This window comes from Penicillium verhagenii (assembly GCF_028828195.1).
Source record: "Penicillium verhagenii strain IBT 33310 chromosome Unknown utg000006l_segment0_segment0, whole genome shotgun sequence".
NCBI classification, from domain to species: Eukaryota; Fungi; Ascomycota; class Eurotiomycetes; order Eurotiales; family Aspergillaceae; genus Penicillium; species Penicillium verhagenii.
In genome coordinates, this window is record NW_026643170.1 from 3,090,657 (window position 1) to 3,110,592 (window position 19,936).

Below are 19,936 nucleotides of genomic sequence, written 5' to 3' on the forward strand. Positions count from 1 at the left end.
AGATTCTAGAAAACGCTTTGTCACACGTACCTGGCGGGATTTGCGGTTGCGTCGGGATTTCACGAGAAACAAGCATCTCCGCGGAGCGGGTCAATAACGTGGTCCATTTTCAATTTTCAATGTTCGGATTTACACCTGGACTTTTCTCGGCGCACGAAAACGCCCCGGCTTTTTCCAATGAAAAATCTGCAATTCTTTGAAATCGGTATTTCCATGCAAGCGATGAATATGTGGTTTATTGGAGAATACAAGACCAACGGTCTATACTAATAGGTTTGCAGTACAAGGTTAATCGCTATAAGGTTGCTGTCAAAGCGCAGATCATCCGCCAATGAACCATATGCTGCATACTAGTACTTGAGTGTTTGATATTCAAGATCAACCATTGAAACATTCTGGAAATTGAAAACTTACATGGGTTCCCTGGTTAATTCATTGAAATCCATTTGCGATCATGGGACATCATTGTGACTTGTCACGCCAACTCCGCCCGATCAGCCCATGCGCGGCAATTTATAGGAACGATTTCTTTGTTGCCATGGACGATGTCGGAATGTCTAGGATATCCATATTTTCCTTCTTTTTTTCTTTACTCAAACCAGATTTTACTTGATGATTAATGTGTATGCTAGGTGATTCTATTACAATGGTTACAGCCTACATGTTTGCTCAGCGATACAGAGCGATGCGGGTTATCTTAGAGCCATTGCGGGCTATCTGAATTCGACCCTTGATACCAACACATCCAAGGCTTATCGGATTTTTTTTCAACCAAGTTGCTGATTTGTCCCAAGAAATGACTAGCGAATTGGAGTTATCACCTTGAAATTCAGCCTATAAGACCCTCGGAATTGGTGCCGATTGCAACGGCTAAGGGCTTGAAATTGGCAACACCGACGGCGCCACAGTGGGAGCCAAATCCAATGCCATGGTACAGGAATAGATGCATCAACGTGAAAGGATAATTTTAATAGTACTGGATACTTACTTCCCATACTGCCTTTACAGAGCTTCCTCGAAATACGCACATTGAATACTGAACTCGGAAAGTTCGTGATTTTCTTACCACATGCCAAGTCCCTGGGCATTTTAAAACATGCTCAATCACAACTCAATCAAATAAATCATCATCTCTCGAATCTCCATATCAATCCAAAAGCGGCCTTTGATGAGCAGTTGACGCGGGTTCAAGATCCATATTCCATTGACCAATCACGGAGATTACCGAAGCTTCCATACCCGGTTCCAGATCTTCTATTGTGCGGGTCAAGTCTAGACAATCGATTAACACTCAATTCCGGACGGTCGCGGATTCCGCTCCATACCAGAACTCCGGGGGGATCTAGAGGGGATCTAGACAACTTGGGGATAATATGGCCCAAACACGGATTTCCCAAACTCGTGACCTCATCACTACGGAGCGTTTTCCAAATCAAGTCATCCACTCAACAAGCAAAACAAACGATAATATCCAATCACCGAGCTGCATCTACATCTCAACTTGCTAAAAAGCCTAATCTATAGCAAATTCGACTCACGAGCCAGGGCTCATGCTGCGGTCGATGATACATGGATTCCATCTTTGCTGCCCCGTGCAGGGGTGCAGGAGGTATCGTGACGTCTGCGATAACATTGGCAAAGAGATTCTTTGGTATAAATTCCCGGATTTTGGCCATTAAGCTAGTTGCGATGAGCGGCGCCATCTATATTTGAGGTGCTCCCGTGTCAACTGAAGGGATTGATCTTGACATTCTGTTCTCAATCGATCAGATCAATTAACCCCTCTTGACTCGATTTCATATCTTGACAAATACCCAACCAAACTCAAGCCAAGATGAAGCTCCTTCACAGGCGCGCTGTATCGGATTCGTCGACGTTGGCGGGTCCGTCGGGTCCCGGATCTCGTGGTCAGCTTCCTATGCTGCAGTTCCCCGATAAGATGCGCTATAATTTGCTCTGCGTGATGGGTGAATTTGTCGGCACATTTTTGTTCCTGTTTTTCTCTTTTGCAGGTACTCAGGTTTCTAATACGCCGATGCCTGCCCCTGGGTCGTATCCAAATACTTCCAATCTGCTGTACTCGTCGCTGTGTTTCGGTTTCTCTTTGACCGTCAACGTCTGGGCCTTCTTCCGTGTTACCGGCGGTTTATTTAACCCTGCGGTAAGTGCTGGATTAGGAATACATTTTGTTTTTGTGATCATACATGGTTCTAGAGGCTTATGTTTCGATCCTAGGTTACACTGGCTCTCTGTCTTACCGGTGGAATGCCCCCACTGAGAGGACTGTTGGTCTTCCCAGCTCAGTTGGTTGCTGGCATCGCATCGGCCGGTGTGGTCAGCGCTCTTTTTCCCGGCCCGCTTAACTGCTCAACCAGGCTGGGTGGTGGTGCCTCTATATCGCAGGGTCTCTTCATCGAAATGTTTCTCACTGCCCAGCTGGTGATTGTCATCATCATGCTGGCTGTTGTCAAGCACAAGTCGACTTATCTAGCTCCCGTGGGCATTGGTCTGGCCTTTTTCGTGGCAGAGATGATTGGTAGGTCTTTTCCCAGCCTCAAATTGTTTAAAGCCTCACATGGAACTTTGCTAACCCAATCATCTTTGTAGGTGACTACTATACCGGCGGATCCCTCAATCCCGCACGATCCCTCGGCCCCGACGTGATCAACCGAAGCTTCCCCGGATACCATTGGATCTACTGGGTTGGACCTCTCCTGGGCTCCTTGCTGGCCTCCGGATTCTATCATTTGCTCTGCTTGGTGCAGTGGCAGAACATCAACCCTGGTCAGGACTTTAATGAGTGGGAGGTGGCTAGGAAGGGCTCGACGGCTAAATCGGAAAACACAATGATGGATCAGGTGCACACCCAAGATGATTCGCCTGCGACCCAAGAAGTTCCTCCCCACCAGCAGGTCTAGAGTTATTACTGCCGACTTGTTTCATGGGGTGATCGAGTGCCTCGGTTGATGAGAATTCGCTGAAGCACGACTATGTAGTGAGGGAACGCACATGTGCAGTTGAAGCGTCACACTCATTGGATATGGGATTATGTATGATACCATACATGTGTTTCTAGGCGAGATAGGTCGCACATGCGTGTAATGGGTCTTGGTGTTTATGTACGATTTCGCACTGATTGTGAATAAGCATATGGTGACATGAGTATGATGATTATTAATAATGCAAATTTCTTGTTGAACAATAGGTGAACGAAATACGATTGAATTATTATATCCAACGAATAATGGCGCAACCTTAGTATAAGCGGGGCATTCAACCTTTCCAGCAACATCTATCCCAATTTCGGGCTTTAAAATCTCACATGGATGCTACGACGCATATTGGGATATCTTCAATCTACAGCTTTTAGTGCTATTGGATGATCAATCCATCGCCCCTCAACGGAATTCAATAAGATTCAGCCAAGAACATTAGCGAGTGGAGAAATATGCACCCACATTATTGAGCGGAAGATCAGCACGGGAGAGTTCCAGTTCCATAACGCGCCTCTGGTGGGCTAGGATTGAGGGCTAACTTCTCTAAAGTAAGATCATGTCAGGTAAAAAACCTTGGAATTTCAATCATAGGTTTAACATCATACTGACTTTTACCTGTAACAGAAACAACCAGGACCCCATATTCGTGAATGGGTTTGTCAGTGCCAAGCATCACGTAAAAAGGGGCGTCGCCGCGTCGAATTCGTTGCTGACACGCATCGAGTGGACGATCCACCAATGCCCACCCTACAATTCAAACGAATGCCAAATTATTGTCGCCCGTCCTCAAAATTTCATCCGTCATGGGCAAAGCTCGAGGAAATCAAGTCATGTTGTGATAAAAGAACTGGACGCGTCAAAGAGCCCAAACAACGAAAGAAGAAACACGATCGCAATCTCCCTTTTATCTGTGAAGCGTGAACCGTGATCTACCAGAGTCTAGACAGGAGTGAATCGACAGATATGCAAGATCCACATGATCAGCTCAACCCCTGCGCTCAGGATTATGGACCCTCTTAACTAGCGATTAGCCCGTGCAACCCTCCAAGATCTACGATCTCTCCAAAAATCAACATAAGACCAGATCTTCTCCCAAGTTCCAACATGTCCCATGTCCGTCCCGCTCTGGGCAGATAAAAATCACATCAAACTCCGTGATGGAAGACCGTCCAGCTTCTGTGCACGATGCAGAGGCCAATAACACATCAAGTGCCAGCGACCCTAGCGACTCGGCCCTTCTAGGTAGGTGTGCACGCGGCACTAGTAGTGTCTCCCCGCATTACTTCACTCGGTCGCTGATGGTTTTCCAGCGAAAATGGGATACAAGCAGGAATTAAAACGGCAGTATTCAACACCGCAGGTCTTTGCTATTGCATTCAGTATAATGGGCCTTGTACCTTCTATCGCATCTACGATTGCGTTTTCCTTGCCTGCGGGCCCGGTCGGCATGGTTTGGGTATGAGGGGAATAATCGACTTGAACTTCAAATCGAGAATCAAAAGCTCATGAACTGATATTAAATGTTCACGCAGGGATGGTTCACTGCTAGTATATTCATTTTCTTGGTCGGACTTGCCATGGTATAGTTTATACAGTTCTAATGGACCCCAAGTGCTGGATTTGCTGACTTTTGATCATTGCTTTCAAAGTCCGACCTTGCCTCTGCCATGCCGACCGCTGGAGGTCTTTACTGGTGGACTCATTATTTCGCAGCGCCGAAATATAAGCGCCCATTGAGCTTTCTCATCGGGTATAGCAATACTCTTGGCCTCATTGGTGGCGTCTGTTCTGTGGACTGTGGGTATAGACCATGTTTTCAAAAGCCCTTCGGCACTCCGCCCTGACAGATCTGCTCAGATACGCTTGCTCTCATGATCATCTCCTGCGTCAGTATCGCGCGTGATGGCACTTGGTCCGCCTCCCGCGGTGAGATCTACGCAATGTACGTCGCGTTAATCCTTATCCATGGATTCTCTGCATCTTTCACAGGACGAATCATGCCCAAGATTCAAACATTCTGCATCTACATTAACATCGCACTCGTGATCGCTACTGTGGTTGCATTACCGGTTGGTAAGGTCACGCGAGGCGGATCATTGAATTCAGGCAGTTATGTTTTCCGCCACCTTGATAATGAAACGACGTGGCCAGCCGGCTGGGCTTTTATGCTTGCGTGGTTAGCTCCGATTTGGTCTATTGGCTCTTTTGATTCTTGTGTGCATATGAGTGAAGAGGCGATGCATGCCGCCAGGGCTGTGCCATTGGGAATCATGTTTTCGGCTGGGTCGGCCTGTGTACTTGGTTTTCTGGTTTTGACTGTGATGGCTGCTACTATGAACACAGATGTGTCGAGCACGATTAATAGTCCCTTCGGTCAGCCTATGGCACAGGTGAGAATATCTCTCTCAATCGGCTTGCGCTTCTACTGGACACCGTGAATGCCAATACTGAATAGTATCACAGATCTACTATGATGCCCTTGGAAAACAAGGAGCTCTGGGCTTCATGATTGTTATGTGCATAATCCAATACCTTATTGGTCTGAGCTTGGTAAGTGCCACCTATCTACGTATTGATCCTCTGAATATCACCTAATAAATCAGATCGTCGCTGCTTCTCGCCAAGCGTGGGCGTTTTCCCGCGACGGCGCCCTCCCATTCTCCACCTTTTTCCGCCATGTCAGCAAACGTATCCAATATCAACCTGTGCGCATGATCTGTGGTCTAGTAGTTATATGTTTGATACTAGGACTCTTATGTCTGATCAACAATGCCGCTGCGAATGCACTTTTCTCTCTTTTTGTTGCAAGCAACTACTTGTCCTGGGGCACGCCTATATTTTGTCGTCTCGTCTGGGGACAAGACCGATTCCGTCCTGGTGAATTTTACACCGGGCGATTCAGTAAGCCGATTGCATGGATCAGTGTTTTTTATCTGATCTTCGGGGTTGTGTTATCTATGTTTCCCAGTGGGGGGCCTAAACCGGCCCGTGAGTTCAATTTATTTAGTTTGTGTTTCAATTTGAGAGGGCTTGCTAACTTGGAATACAGCTTCGGATATGAACTATACCGTTGTCATTAACGGATTTGTTTGGATCGGGTGTATGATTTATTACTTTATTTTTGCTCGCCATTGGTTTACAGGACCGAAGATGACTGTTGAAGAGAATCAATCGTCGGATTCGGATAACACAATATCTGCACCTGTCGATCTGCAGGCCTCTAGCGGCCGCAAGGAAAAATGAGTTATTTTTTTTTTTTCGTACTCGTGTAGATCAACCGAAGCCTCAATTACTGCCTTAAATGCAATTTTCATTGTTTCAAAATGTCTATAGCTTAACCCCTGGATCTTCAGAAATGAGACAGACATTAGGACGCCTTATACATTGAAAAGAAAAGTGCCTCGGCAAAAGTTTGTTAGGCGGGGCTAGCCTAATTAGGCTAATGGATCCCATCATGATTCATTCATGTTGGAACCCAATGGGCCAAACACTCACATCATAGTACATGTACACACGGTCTCTTGGGCTACAGGCGGTCCAGCTATACAAATTGGGCAAGTACCTCGACGCCGCTATCCACTTCTCCACCTTTGTAGAAAGCACAGTACACATAAGCTCCAGTTCAATGCATCTGAATTCGGCAAGTCCCAGTGCAGATCTGCCTACCATGCATAGACTCAGCTCTGAATTTCTTTAATAACTCAGAGAAAGCCCCATTCAAGTTCCAAAGTCCCAAATTGCAGGCTTTCTTCTCCCTCCTTTAATTTCCACCATGATACAACCAGACTCTATTGTACTCGCTACCGCCATGGTGGTAGCGGGATACCTTGCGACAGTCTGCTTCACACCTCCAAACGCATCCCCAGAGCGGAAAGAAAGACACAAGATCGATCGCACATCGTCAATGGGAGATTTTGTGCCCCTGGTCCTCCGCCAAGTCGTGATTCTCGCCGTGGCCTATCACGCCGCTCTTGCTATACTACCTGGACATGCACCCAGTGTTATGGCACAGGCTTGCCCTAGACCAAACAACCCTAATCCGGTATTGTTTTCTTGGACGCCTACTTCCATCACTGCGCTACTTTTGGTCTTCATTGGGGCCTACGTGCGCCTTTCTGCGTTTGGTGGCCTTGGTCGATATTTCACTTTCCATCTTACCGTGCCCGGTCGGCTTGTGACAACTGGCATTTACGGTTGGGTACAACACCCCAGTTATACCGGTCATCTGGCGGTAATGGCTGGGTGCACGTTGCTTTTCACGAGATGGGATGGTGCACTTGCTTGTTGGATTGAAAAATCGACTTTGGTTGCATTATCCGGATTGGGTTCTATCATTTGGGCGTCGTTTATGGGTGTATCTGTTTGGGCCATACTTACAAGGGTCAAGGATGAGGAGGATATGCTTAAGCAGACGTTTGGCAAGCAGTGGGAAGATTGGAATCGCTCGACTAAAAGATTCATTCCCGGTCTGTTTTGAATTGGTGGGCAAAAGTAATGGCTATGTGGTTTCTGCTTCAAAGACATGCACACAAGTTCAAAATGTACTTGTATTTCAATGTTTGAATTGATCAATTGCCAATTGATTGCCAATTGATTACAGGCAGACGAAAAAAAAGTCCTATTGGCTATAAAGGAAATTTGTTAAGCTATGCGCAAAATTCATAAAATCAATTGCCGATAGACTTATTCAATACAAGGTTATGTGGCAGTATCGGCTTTTCGTTGAAACAACTTTTGCTACCTACTAGGGGTATGAGCCACTCAGCAGCTACCTACCGCGGTGCAAATCAACACCTACTATCCCACCTGGGCAGATTTACGACATGATGCAAGGTCATTATGGAAAAATATCAATTTCAATTGTATCAACATGTAGAAATACAAGCACTTCCATCACTGGTATAGTCAGAATCCAACGCAGTTATCTCCCAAATTCAAAGAAAGTCGTAAAATCAGGGTCACCGATCTCGATTTAAGACCGCGAGAACCCGTAGTTGGTCATTATGTTCAGGTACCATACATATTTCAATGTATAGCATGAATCTTATCCACTTATAGACCGATCATGACGTAGACCACACCGGCAAGACCAGCAGCGGCCATACCCATACCGGTAGGGTGGGGAGCAGCGTTTGTACCAGTAGAGCTGGCCGAGTTCGAAGTTGTGGTGCCAGTAGCAGAGGTTTGGGTGCCAGTAGCAGAGGCTTGACTGCCAGTGGCAGAGACTTGGGAGGTGATGGTAGAGGGAACGGTAGTGGTCGAGCCGGCCGAGTCGGTTGTGGTCACATCGCCGGTGAATGTCGAGTACCTGCTCTGGGCGTCGGAAGCAATGCTCTCAGAGTCAGAGACAACACCGCTGGCAAATGTCTGGGCAGCGGAAGCAATTGCCTCGCCGCCAGATTCGGCACCCGTGGCAACGCCATTCGCAAAGCTCTCAGCGTTGGAAACGATGTCTCCGACGGAATCGGCAACAACCAGGCCGGCGGTGGCCAAGAGGGCGGAGGTGATCAAAGTGAACTTCATAGTGGAGTTTGAGGGTGGATTTGGTGGTGGATTGAAATGGAATTATTGAAGTATGTATGTGGTATGTAGTATGTATATGGTTCGCAAATGTACTTTCGGATATTTTGTGGTGGTAGATGTCAAACCTGCATGATTAGCGTGGGTCAAGGACATTTATATAGCCATGCTTCAATCAGTGGGCAGATTCCCGGCCCAAATATAGAGATCATGGGGAAGGAAATTGGGAATTGCTATAATTGGCAGTTGGGTGTGGCAGTGTGGCAACATGACGCTGTTTGAAGGTAAGTTTGGGGGCAGGTTTGGGGGTAAGCGGAACACGGAACACGAGTTTATTTCTTTCCACAGCGATCGTCGCTAACTGTCCCGAATGGATGGAGAAGCCAACCCGCTTCACGCCAAAACAGGGTGCTTCATTGTCGGGGCAATTTTAAAACAGCCAGCCAGTGATCCACTTGACCCTTGGCTGAATGCCTGTGACCAGTGAAGTTTTTGTATAGATTTTCCACTTCTGGCCTCGGACCCCAAGGGTCCTAATGGAGCAATAGGTAAACTGGGGTTTGAACTTGCATGATCGGCGATAATCAGGTGTGAGCTTCAGCCGTTTGGCACAATTTGGCCCACTCTGACAACTTGCTGCTATTCCTGAATTAGAAACAGTTTCGTTGTTATATTGCTGCCTTTAGCAGACCCCAGTGAATTTTTGACTGGGGCCTGGAATCGTGGCAGTGGTTACCGCCACCATCTCATGTGGATATACGTCCAACGGGGAAGATACCCATTGGTTCCTCTTCGGAATTAAGAGCCAGGTATTTCTAGACACTTGGTGCTGCGCACATGGGGGAGTGGATGTTCAAGTCGAGTTGGGTAGGAAACGCGTGCGCAGATCCCATCATCTTGTCAGTTGTCGCTCTCAACGCAGTTAAACTCCATTTCGCGAATCTTTGTGTGCCTCTGGCGGTGTAAGCCTTCGGGCTGGACCCGGCATGCGAAAGATCAAGCATCCTTTGTCCGTGTTTTGGAAGCCAAGAACCATGACGTCTGGATGGGGAAACGAGAGATGGATCTCCTCGGACGCCACCGGAGGGGCGAAGCAGGTTGAGGCGGAATCAACCGGAGAAAATCCCTTAGCACTTGAGCCACATAGGTCACGTGTAATGTTGCCGACCCAAAAAAAGAACTCACACCTGAGACATCAGGCTGCAACTTCAAGGCCAAAAAAAAAGATACCTCCAATTCGAATCACACTACTTGTCGAACAAGATACATAAGTTGAGATTCATGGATGCCTTGAGGATTGCCATGGATTTTTAATAAACAGAAGTTATTCGTCAACCCAGGTGCCGTGATTGGTTCATATTTGAAGGCTTGGAACATTGTTTGAATATTGATCAAAGCACTCCGGCCATTCCAAAATATACAATGCATATGCACCATACACATTACAGCTCCATAGTAACCACAGCTAGTTTTAGGAAACATTTGAACGGATCTTAAAAGGGGTCAAATATGAATACGATATTTAATTAAATATCATAGGACATTAGAAGTGCTAGATATTTTCTGAATACCGTCGCTACTACTATATTTAAAACATTGACCAGTTGACATAAGCTGCCGGCATAGGCCCGTGCATATGGTCATTGATCCAGCTGGTTGATCTGCATCCCTACCTAATACATACACCTCAAGTACTGCCAGTAGAGGCAGAGGCAGTATCCAGATGTCCGTCGACCTAGGGAATCACATGTCTGCATTGATGTGGGCATGTATTAATCTACAAGAAATAGCAAAAAAGAAAGGTCGTGCCCGGGATCGAACCGGGATCGCCAGAATCAGAATCTGGAGTGATGACCATTACACTACACAACCTGAATTGCTGAGATGACTAAAATCTTTGCGTCTATGACCCAAAGTCTCAATACCTGATAATAAATAAAAACCTAGCCTTACAAAAATACACAAAATTACAAAAAAGAGCCAGTATTCACATAGACATAGCAAAAATAACAAAAAAAGGTCGTGCCCGGAATCGAACCGGGATCGCCAGAATCAGAATCTGGAGTGATGAACCATTACACTACACAACCTTGAATAACCTTTAAATAAGGTTAAAGGCTACATGAAAAATATTGCAAGTAACATTGGGGTCGATGGGAATGGATTTATTACGTAGTTTACTCCTACTATGTACTATATACCTCAAACTTCGGAGGTAGTACTATATATGTTGGAGCATGTAGGTTCCCAAGGTGCGAGGTATTTTACCCCGCGCGTCAGACATACCTGAGTTTTCAGCGTGCGACTAGTCCGGATTTGGTAGTTAGATAGATCAATAGTCAGGAAGTCAGGTCTGGAGGTATGAGTGAGAGTTTCTCTCCCTTTACTTCTCTCCTTCCTTTCCTCTCCATCCCGCTTTACACAGAGAATCCATTACTGTTTCTCCGTGCCTTTTCTTTCTCGATCCACATTGTCCAGGGTAGACACATAGTGTGGCTCGAACAATATATATAAGTATTGTCGCCGCGCTACACGCGGCGATTGATCTGTACCTAAGGTCAATCAGAGTCCCTAGCTGTAGCATTGTCTTTGGACCTACTTTGGGCCTGTCGGCCAACATTGAATCAGGTGCTGCAAAAAAACACAGGTTCGCGTGTAGTAGAGGGGTAGATTTTAACATTCAAATGTTGATTGAAGCTTCCTGTGAACTTGAGCAATCCTGTACTAAGTAATGTTTACATATGTATGTTTAGATGATGCTTATGTATGAGGAACCTTGGAACTACAATTTGAACATTCTAGACCATCCATTATTACTAGGTAGAAGCAGAGAACTTTCCAAGGTTGCCAAGAAACTTGACAATAAATATTGACTTGGAACACTGGAGCTTCTTATTATGATTATGTTAAGTCTAGAACGTATGCATATGTCCAAAATATCATTTGATCAAAAGTGTGAACGAAAGAAAAAAAAAACCATTAGTCGGAAAACTCCCCATACGCTTGGATGATACCCTCCCAGCCACCAGGGTGATCAGCCTCACGGGGATTTGTCTTCCCATCCAAAATCATCACATCTGTCTGGCGCGTACCAACAGAGTACCACACAAGATTCTGAGGAGCACCCGAGACACGCATCATATTAGTCTGGCACTTTCCAGTGCATGGCTCATTGTAAAGTCCGTTCCAGTAGCCATCGAAGAAAGCCCAGGCAGCCGAGTTGTACAAGGCAATGTTGGACCCGCCTTCGATGTTTGTTGCGAGAGAAGTGCGACACTTTTGATCGTTGGGACCGCACCATGTGAAGTCTGGATCACCAAACCTCGGCTCTGCAGTCCACGGGGCGGGTGCATTTTCGTACTCGCCTGATCCCTGCATGTAGGGACTTTCACTTTGGAGGAGGCCTGCAAAGACGTTGGCTGCTTTGTTGAAGTTGTAATCGTATAGCCAGTGGTGTTCCGACCCGGTTCCTGTCAGCCAGGTGCCCTTTGTCGCTTCAACTAGGATACCGCGACCAGTGGAAACGATAGTGAGAAGAGAGCTGCTGTCCAGGTTGTGGTCTGCGGTCCAACCCCAGAAGTTCTCGATGTAGGCCGAGGACGACTCGGTAAGATGCATGACCATGAATGCAGCCATGCAATCTTTTGGATCTTGCGACGTGCAAATGTTGGAGATGCTAGTTTCGGCTGTGCCTCCAACCATCACATTGGTGTTCCAGAGTGCGACGTCTCCGGGCTGCTGGCCTGCGGCGTTGATCTCGAGAATCTTGGCACCCGGAAGGATTTCACCAACGGAGAACCGCATATCTTGGATCTCAATCAGACCGATGTCGCCTGGGTTACCAAGCTTCACCACTGCTTTGGGGTTCTTGGCATCCTTAAAGTTGTCACCGAATCCAGAGATGACAGCCCAAGCCTCACCAACGATCCGGGTGCCCACCGGAACGAAAAGCGTGTCAGAGACCCTGTATACACCGAAGGGAATATACGTGATCTTGCAATTCTCAGCATTTTGTTTGAGAATGGCATTGAGTGAGTTCGTTTCATCCTGACGACCATCACCCTTGACTGGGAATCCAGGTACCGACTTGACATTAACGACATCTGCGGTGCCGTACTCGGTATAAGTCGGCTGAGGCTTAGTAAAGAATTTGTCATTGACAAGGAGGTTGGCGGCTCTCTGGGTCTTGTGAGTGGCTCCTTGCTCATACTGTCCTTCCACAAGACTACCCCAAAGCCAGGTGTCAATGTGAGGGTTTGCGGCCAAGCGGATTCTTCCATCACTATCCACTGCGATAGGGTTGGTTCCATCATGTTCCAAATTTTGGATGAGAAGTTGACTGTTCTGATTGCCCGTGTCGTGAGATGAATCGTGGAATCTGACAGCTGGACCGGAGTTCTTGATTGTCGAGTCAAGGAGAACTAGACTTCCCAGGCCATTGCTTGTCATGTTGATACCAGTACCACAAGACTCAAAAAGGGCACCCTGAATAAGAACCGTCCATCCACCCTTTGCGTCAAAGGCAGTGCCACATTGTATGAATTGGATGTTCTTGAAGTTAACCTGCTGATTTGAGTTGATAATACCAGTCGCACCACCAACAATTCTCTGCTAACAGTTAGTACCAATACAGTTTCTTACATTGATGACTTAACTAACCACGTCGGTAACCGCAATCGTAGAACCGGCGGCGATGTCAATACCAGTGTGCCCTTTGGAGTTGGTTGGCATGTGCACTTGAACATTGGTCAACCCAGAGCCTTGAGCCACACCCCATTGAAGTGCGGTGATCCTGGTATTCGGAGCCACAGCAGTGGTGTCCAAAATCACATTTTTCACTAGCATCATGAAACTGGTTTCTGGGTTTCCATTGTTCTTATCATATCCCATGACAAGGAACTGGCCCTGGAAATTGGGACTCGCCCTAATAACAGGCGGATTCTGAGGGTCTCCGACAATGATAGTACCGACAGTCAGGGTCAAAGTGCTTCCCAATGTGTATGTGCCACCGGGCAAGAAGACTTCAGCAGGGTACCGAGTTACGCCCTTGCCCTTCCGGGTTCCACCATTGCCGTCGTCATCGATAGCTTTTTGTAATTTAGCCGTTTGGTCACCGGAACCATCGTTTACAACCCCATAGTCCATCACATTGCGATAAACTGGATAGACTTGGGTTCCACCAGCGTACGGAGCATAACCAGCGGCCGCCTGGTTATGATCCTGAGCATCTAGCCAGTAGATGTCGGCTGCTTTCCTCGACCCTGCGGGACATGTCTTAGTAGCCGGTGAGTTGGATGCTCCACTTGGCTTGCTAGACGGAACACTCGGTGGGGGAACCAATGAGCTTGTTGATTGAGGGACCGGGTGACTAGTCGTGCTCTGTGAGCTTGTTGAGCTACTGCTCTCATGAGTGGATTTAGGAATTGGTGAGCTGCTTGCGCTGGCCGAAGTGACGAAACTACTGCTGGTTGAAGTAGTAGGCACCGGCACTGGGACTGGCTGAACACTTGAGCTGCTTGGTGGAGCTGGCGGGGGAGCCGGTGGAGTAGTTGGCGCTGGGTTTGGTGCTGGTGTTAGAACCGAGCTCGGGGTGGTTGTAGGCTTCACCTGCCTGAAAGATATTAGCTCCATATTGTCTCAACGTCTGCATCAACAGTGCTTACGGTGTAGAATCATCCTGCGAAGTGCTAGGCAATGTTCCCCTATTCCCTAGCTTTAGCAAAACATGACATCAAATACCACTGTTAGTAACATACGACTCAATTAAACTTTCCAGCCATGGTGGAATAATATGAAATGTATTCGAGGCCGGAGCTTCAGGCGCAGCTTGTAGGGCTACACGACCCGATTTGTGCGAGAGTGGGAAAATGAAGCCTGATGCCGTTGCAGAGATAGCTGCCAGTGCAGTCAGAGACAAAGAACCATGCATCCTCAATCTCGTTATCCCAACCTCAACCACAAGATGCAACGAAAAGAAAGTGAAAGCACGACATGGCGCATTGGAGGAATGGCAGACATAAAAAGGCCTGGACCACAAATGCCAGCTGTCCGACACGTACGGCAATTGCGCACATAACAAGAGATCGGTATGAGCGCGTTGTGGGGATGTTTGTTCGGAATGTGGTTGAAAGTGTTTGGTTGCTCTGCACAGTCGCGCCGAGTTGTGTTGATCGACGCCCCCTTGCAACACCCAAGTTTTGAGAACGTGCCGAAAATGCTGTGCCTTGGAACGACGTGATACCTGCCAAGCAGGATTACTGGTCTAGACCAAGATACTCTTCTTTCTGTGAATAAAATTTATCAAAGAGATGTGTTTGTTATTCTGACACCCAAAAAGTGCTGACTTTGCATTCCCCCAGGAGGTACTAAAACTTTCAAGTATCGACATCTCCAGAACTAAGTTAGCCATTTATTATTCCTATCATCATGTACCCAAAATATTCAAATAATGGTAGAAGCCATTGCATTCAACATTCGAAGCGTCGATACTTCAACACTCGTCAACAATCTATTGTTACACCCTAGTAGCGAACCCACCTTGAGAGCGAAATCTGATAAATGCATTCCGTGAACCATCACAACAGGAGAGACAGACCAATTTACATTTATTGTGCGTGTCAGCTCATTGTTAGCTATACTTCTTCCAGTATACAAATTTTATCTATGGCACTGATGGAATAATATTCCCAAAATCAAATTCTTCACCAGGACCTGAAAGGTTCTTTTGCGATTGAGTCTTACCCTTTGGAATTCTTTCACAAATTGGAGTCAATATTTGAGCCAAGTCTTCCGAATGTTTTAGAAAGTTATGGATTGTGTTCCTTATCATTGGGAGCCACTGTCTGCCACTTGGTTGGTCGATCTGCTTTTGTTTTTTGTCCCCGGATTTCACATTTACTAGTGACCCGCCCCTATTCAAAACACCGCTATGAGTGCTACAAATTGTGGCCTCTAATTACAGGACTTTGATATTGCCATTATTTTTTCCACTGTCGCTATTTTTTTTGCTGAAGTTTGTCCATTTTTACTTTTCTTTGGCGCAGCTCTCAGGAATCCTGAGCACTGTCCGCGTAGACTAGCTAAGATACAATCCAACCTCCAAAAACAAGCCCTCTTTTAATTCCAAAATTTTTGCGGGCTACTAGTCGTCCCCTTCATCTTATCGTGATACAGGTCGCTGTGTCCGTAGAATATGGATAGCTTTAGCTAGGCGAATCCCCAATTTCCCGTGGACCAGTTGGACAGCTCATCCCTTGCATGGAAGACATTCGTTTGTCTCAAGCCACAGCCTACCACATACCATACCACTACGCCAGCGTATGCACTCCGTAGCATGTCGTTCTAAAAACAGGCTTGACACATGTGCGATTCGAATATCAGTTGAATGCAAGATATTACAACATTTCAGTGTCTGCACAACAAGATTTGAAGACTTGGGAACTGGAACCTGCACAGGAAGCGCGAACAGAGGAACAAATCGCAAATACAATGCCAAAATTTAATGGTTTGGTCAACTATAATTAGATGTTGGGATGGAGAAAGAAGGGGGGAATAATATTTGTATGCACATGTCAGTACTTGCTACTATGTAGTAGGCCAAGCAGCAAGCTTGTAAATGCGGGTATCGGTATCTAAGTGGGGTTGGCCAAAACTGGGGATGGGTCCACTCCTTAGTAGGTACATAGACTGGGGTGCGTAAGGTCCGGTCTCTTCATCAAGAAAGTCACTGAGAATGGGACCAGAAGTACGCATTTTCGTTGAGCATGTGAAGAGTGGAATGTCCAACGTAAGAGTCGGATTAATTTACCCATTGTGGTTCCTCATTATTGTGTGTAGACTCCAACGTGGTCAGACCGGCCTTGGATGCTAGATTGGAAAGTACTATTTCATATTTCGCAATCAATACTGGGAATGGATTGATTATTCGCATACAATTTATCCTCCACGATCAACTTTGTCGAATCTGATGATTTCTGTGATATCTCGGAGATGACAAATCAAACTCGGGATATGGGAGGCAAGACAGACCAGAAGTGCAATTGCCGACCGAATTTCCCGGTCAGCCTCGTTCCTCGTCGTTGGATTTCCCATCGCTTGACATTAATCTTCTTTTCTCTTTTGTCTTGTACTATCTAAGAGTAACTATCAAGAGTCAAATGCCATAAAAAATCCGCCTCGGAAATCCTCCGTCTGCCGTTCTTGTATTCATTCAAATCGGATGCCAATATGAACACCCCAGCGGGGACAACACCGGCCGCCGATCCCGAGCCCGAACGCCGACGGAGAAGGCCAGCTGTGTAAGAGCCATCAATCGAGCTATTTCATTTTGTGTGAAACAAGAGACTTCCACTGACAATATTCCAAGATCATGCACACTTTGCAGGAAGCGCAAAATCAAATGCAACCGAGAATTGCCGTGTAACAACTGCTTGCGCTCGAAGAAGTCCAAGTGCGAGTATGTGGTAGATCGTTCATCGCCTCCACGGCAACGCGCAAAAAAACAACAAGCAGAATATGGCCCTCCACGAGATTTTGCGAAGCCACAGGGCTGGCTCCCTGTCAGCACCAAAGATAGTGAAATCACCGGGGGAACTCAATTTCAGCGCACATCAATGTCCGTAGGACAGACAACTTCAACCCCAAATACTCCGATCAGCCAATCATCCACTCGAGAGACTGAGCTCCTCCAGAAGATAAGGCAGCTTGAAAATCAACTAGCAAGAACAGCAACCAGACCCGTCGGATCGGTGGCACTGAGTCCGACTTGGGACACTACTTCGAATGTCGGCCGAATTTCCGGGGAATTTCATATGAACCGTGAGCCTCTATCGGAGGGTAAAGGGCCTACTATCGTACGCACGATAATGCACAAGACTCGCATATTTGGGCAAAGTCATTGGATGCATGGCTTCACTCAGGCAAGTCCAAAAAACCGAAACTGGTGGATAATTATTACTGACCGAGGGCATTCGATCATGTTATAGTGTCAGGATATTCTGCGACAGTGTGAACCTATGATGGCAAACGAGAATTCGAGGGCCATCTTGGACTTGAAAAAATGCAAATATATCGGCAAAATGATGAAAAATCAAAGAACACCACCGTGGCCCACTGCACCGCTATCTGAGCTGCCTCCAAAGGAGTTGGCCGATACGCTCGTCGATAATTATATTCGTACCTTTGAGTCCAGATATCGCGTGTTACACATTCCAACCTTTCGAAGGGACTATGATGCCATATGGACCACCGAAGTTCCTGATGTGGAATTTATGCTTCAGGTAAAATTGGTCATGGCGATTGGAGCCGTGGTATACGACGAGAATTATTCACTGCGACCGAGCTCTGTTCGCTGGATATACGAAGCACAGACATGGGCGGCCGAGCCGGAATTCAAAGCTCGGCTGACCATGCGGTTCATTCAGACAAATATACTCCTACTAATGGCGAGAGAGATTGTCGGAATTAGTGGGCCTTTGATATGGATCTCCATGGGAGACCTCATTCGAACAGCAGTGTACATGGGATTACACAGAGACCCTTTGTATCTGCCAAAGAAAAGCACATTTGATTCTGAGATGTGCAGACGACTCTGGAACACAATCATCGAAATGGCATTAAATACGAGTTTGGAGTCTGGCGGTCCTCCCCTGTTAAATCTTGACGATTTCGATACGCACCCACCGGGGAATTTTGATGATGAGGATATCCTAGCTGAAGACCCGACACCAAAACCAGATGAAACATTCACTCAAATGTCTATCCCATTGGCTCTTCGAAAAATGTTCGAAGCCCGTCTCGCCATCGGAAATTCCTTGAATTGGATTGGCTTGCACAGCTCATACGAAGAGATGCTGCATTTAGACAACGACCTTCGCACGTCCTACAAGATGATCTGTCGCACGCTCCAAAGTTACCGTTCAACCGGTGACAGATCTCCAACTATATTTCAAACCCAGACGCTTGATTTCCTCATGCGCCGCTATCTACTAGCACTGCATATCCCATTCTTTGTGTCATCGCTAGAAGACGCCGCATACGCGTTTTCCAGAAAGGTAGTGGTCGACACAGCACTTCAAATATGGTGCACAACCAACCCATCATCCGGAATGATGGTTGCAACACGCGAAGCGAATAATTCACCTCAGAACGATGATCTTCCCCGACTTGCAACATGTGGCATGGGAATGCTCCGCTTAATAACCATCCAAGCGTGTTTCCTCATTGCCGCAGAACTCAAAAAACAACTTGAAGATGAGGATCATCTCGGATCCGTTCCTCTCCGCCGTGATCTTCTGACTGTGGTCGAAGATTCATTGAACTGGGGTTGGAAATGCTTGGTAGCAGGCGAAACTAATGTTAAGGGGTATCTAATGTTGGCCCTCCTCAACACGCAGGTTCAGGCGTTAATGTCCCGGATCCCAGAGGAGGAGTTTCCGGGTTTGTTCATGAAATCCGCCGAGGACTCTTTGTCAAAATGTCTAGTCTTGCTAAAAGAGAAGGCTGGATGGGACGATGACGTCCAGACGGGGCTGTGCGGGTTCAACGATATAGTAGATTTCGAGGGTTTATTCGGTTCAAAGGGCGACTGGAATTTCCTGGTAAGAATCACCTGATCTTTGTTTTTGGAAATATTTTCTAGACCCTACTCCGTACTGACTCTATCAGGTATCTGAACCATTTGACCCCGACGCAACCGACACCATTTACTGGCCGGGCAACTGGGTTGCATAGTCTAGACCGTGCGCATTGGTCGCGTATATCGCGGGTTCCAAAAAAGAAAAGAAAAGAAAAAAACGCCCGTTCGATGTTTCACAAACCAGATAGAACCTGGAAGCAGTGCTTGAAGGATTAAAACCCCCACCCACGTGTATCATAATAGCCATTCTGAGATGAATAGATCCTTGGAATAATGTGCATATGCACGCGAGGCTTATCAGGTTAGCTCAAGCGCTTATGCTGCACTGGCACTACGACTACCGAACACGAGATTCAATCGTATCCAATTGTCAATCCATCAGACTTATATAGTACCCACAATAAGCAAAACAAAGCAACATAGTACTAGAGGTTACATTCCAGGCCGAGATCTCTTCACTTGACTCCGAAAGAAACGGGAAAAGGAACAGATGAAGCCGACTAAACCCCATAATTCAAGAGATTCCAAACTTCCAGTATTATTACGTTCCATTCACCTGGTCACATCATTTCAGATCGCAAATACCGATGATTTGGCAGGCTAGGTTCATCTCCAGCCACCTCTTCAACAAATGAACGCCCGATCAGAAGAAAATCCCCCGATGAAATGCAATGCGGGGCGCGGGGCACAAATCCGCCCAAATCAGGCGATGCTTAGAAGCTAGCGCCACGATCGGCACACGAATCATAATCACCCACCCGCCCATGTCTTACCGATCTTGGCG

The 19,936-nt window shown here is 46.7% G+C and overlaps 6 protein-coding genes across 6 annotated transcripts; 4 read left to right on the forward strand and 2 right to left on the reverse strand.

The window, feature by feature from the left end:
- Positions 1-1,834: 1,834 nt before the first annotated feature.
- N7466_006533 (uncharacterized protein) lies at positions 1,835-2,918 on the forward strand (the record flags this gene model as incomplete). The annotated part of the gene is made up of 3 exons (XM_057165930.1): positions 1,835-2,161; positions 2,236-2,536; positions 2,608-2,918. The coding sequence occupies 3 exons, from the start codon at positions 1,835-1,837 to the stop codon at positions 2,916-2,918; spliced, it is 939 nt and encodes a 312-aa protein (XP_057021529.1).
- A 1,345-nt stretch (positions 2,919-4,263) lies between these two features.
- On the forward strand, positions 4,264-6,239 carry N7466_006534 (putative GABA permease (Uga4); the record flags this gene model as incomplete). The annotated part of the gene is made up of 7 exons (XM_057165931.1): positions 4,264-4,452; positions 4,529-4,576; positions 4,646-4,793; positions 4,854-5,386; positions 5,460-5,546; positions 5,600-5,984; positions 6,046-6,239. Coding segments are annotated over 7 exons (1,584 nt in total), but the record flags the coding sequence as incomplete, so codon positions are not given.
- Positions 6,240-6,768: 529 nt separating this feature from the next.
- Positions 6,769-7,473, forward strand: N7466_006535 (methyltransferase family protein; the record flags this gene model as incomplete). Its single annotated transcript, XM_057165932.1, has 1 exon — positions 6,769-7,473. The coding sequence occupies one exon, from the start codon at positions 6,769-6,771 to the stop codon at positions 7,471-7,473; it is 705 nt and encodes a 234-aa protein (XP_057021531.1).
- Positions 7,474-8,048: 575 nt separating this feature from the next.
- N7466_006536 (putative GPI anchored protein) lies at positions 8,049-8,519 on the reverse strand (the record flags this gene model as incomplete). Its single annotated transcript, XM_057165933.1, has 1 exon — positions 8,049-8,519. One exon carries the CDS (start codon positions 8,517-8,519, stop codon positions 8,049-8,051), a length of 471 nt encoding a protein of 156 aa, XP_057021532.1.
- Positions 8,520-11,495: 2,976 nt separating this feature from the next.
- N7466_006537 (glycoside hydrolase family 55 protein) lies at positions 11,496-14,192 on the reverse strand (the record flags this gene model as incomplete). The annotated part of the gene is made up of 4 exons (XM_057165934.1): positions 11,496-13,124; positions 13,176-13,777; positions 14,001-14,123; positions 14,180-14,192. 4 exons carry the CDS (start codon positions 14,190-14,192, stop codon positions 11,496-11,498), a joined length of 2,367 nt encoding a protein of 788 aa, XP_057021533.1.
- A 3,401-nt stretch (positions 14,193-17,593) lies between these two features.
- On the forward strand, positions 17,594-19,129 carry N7466_006538 (fungal specific transcription factor domain-containing protein; the record flags this gene model as incomplete). Its single annotated transcript, XM_057165935.1, has 1 exon — positions 17,594-19,129. One exon carries the CDS (start codon positions 17,594-17,596, stop codon positions 19,127-19,129), a length of 1,536 nt encoding a protein of 511 aa, XP_057021534.1.
- Positions 19,130-19,936: the final 807 nt, after the last annotated feature.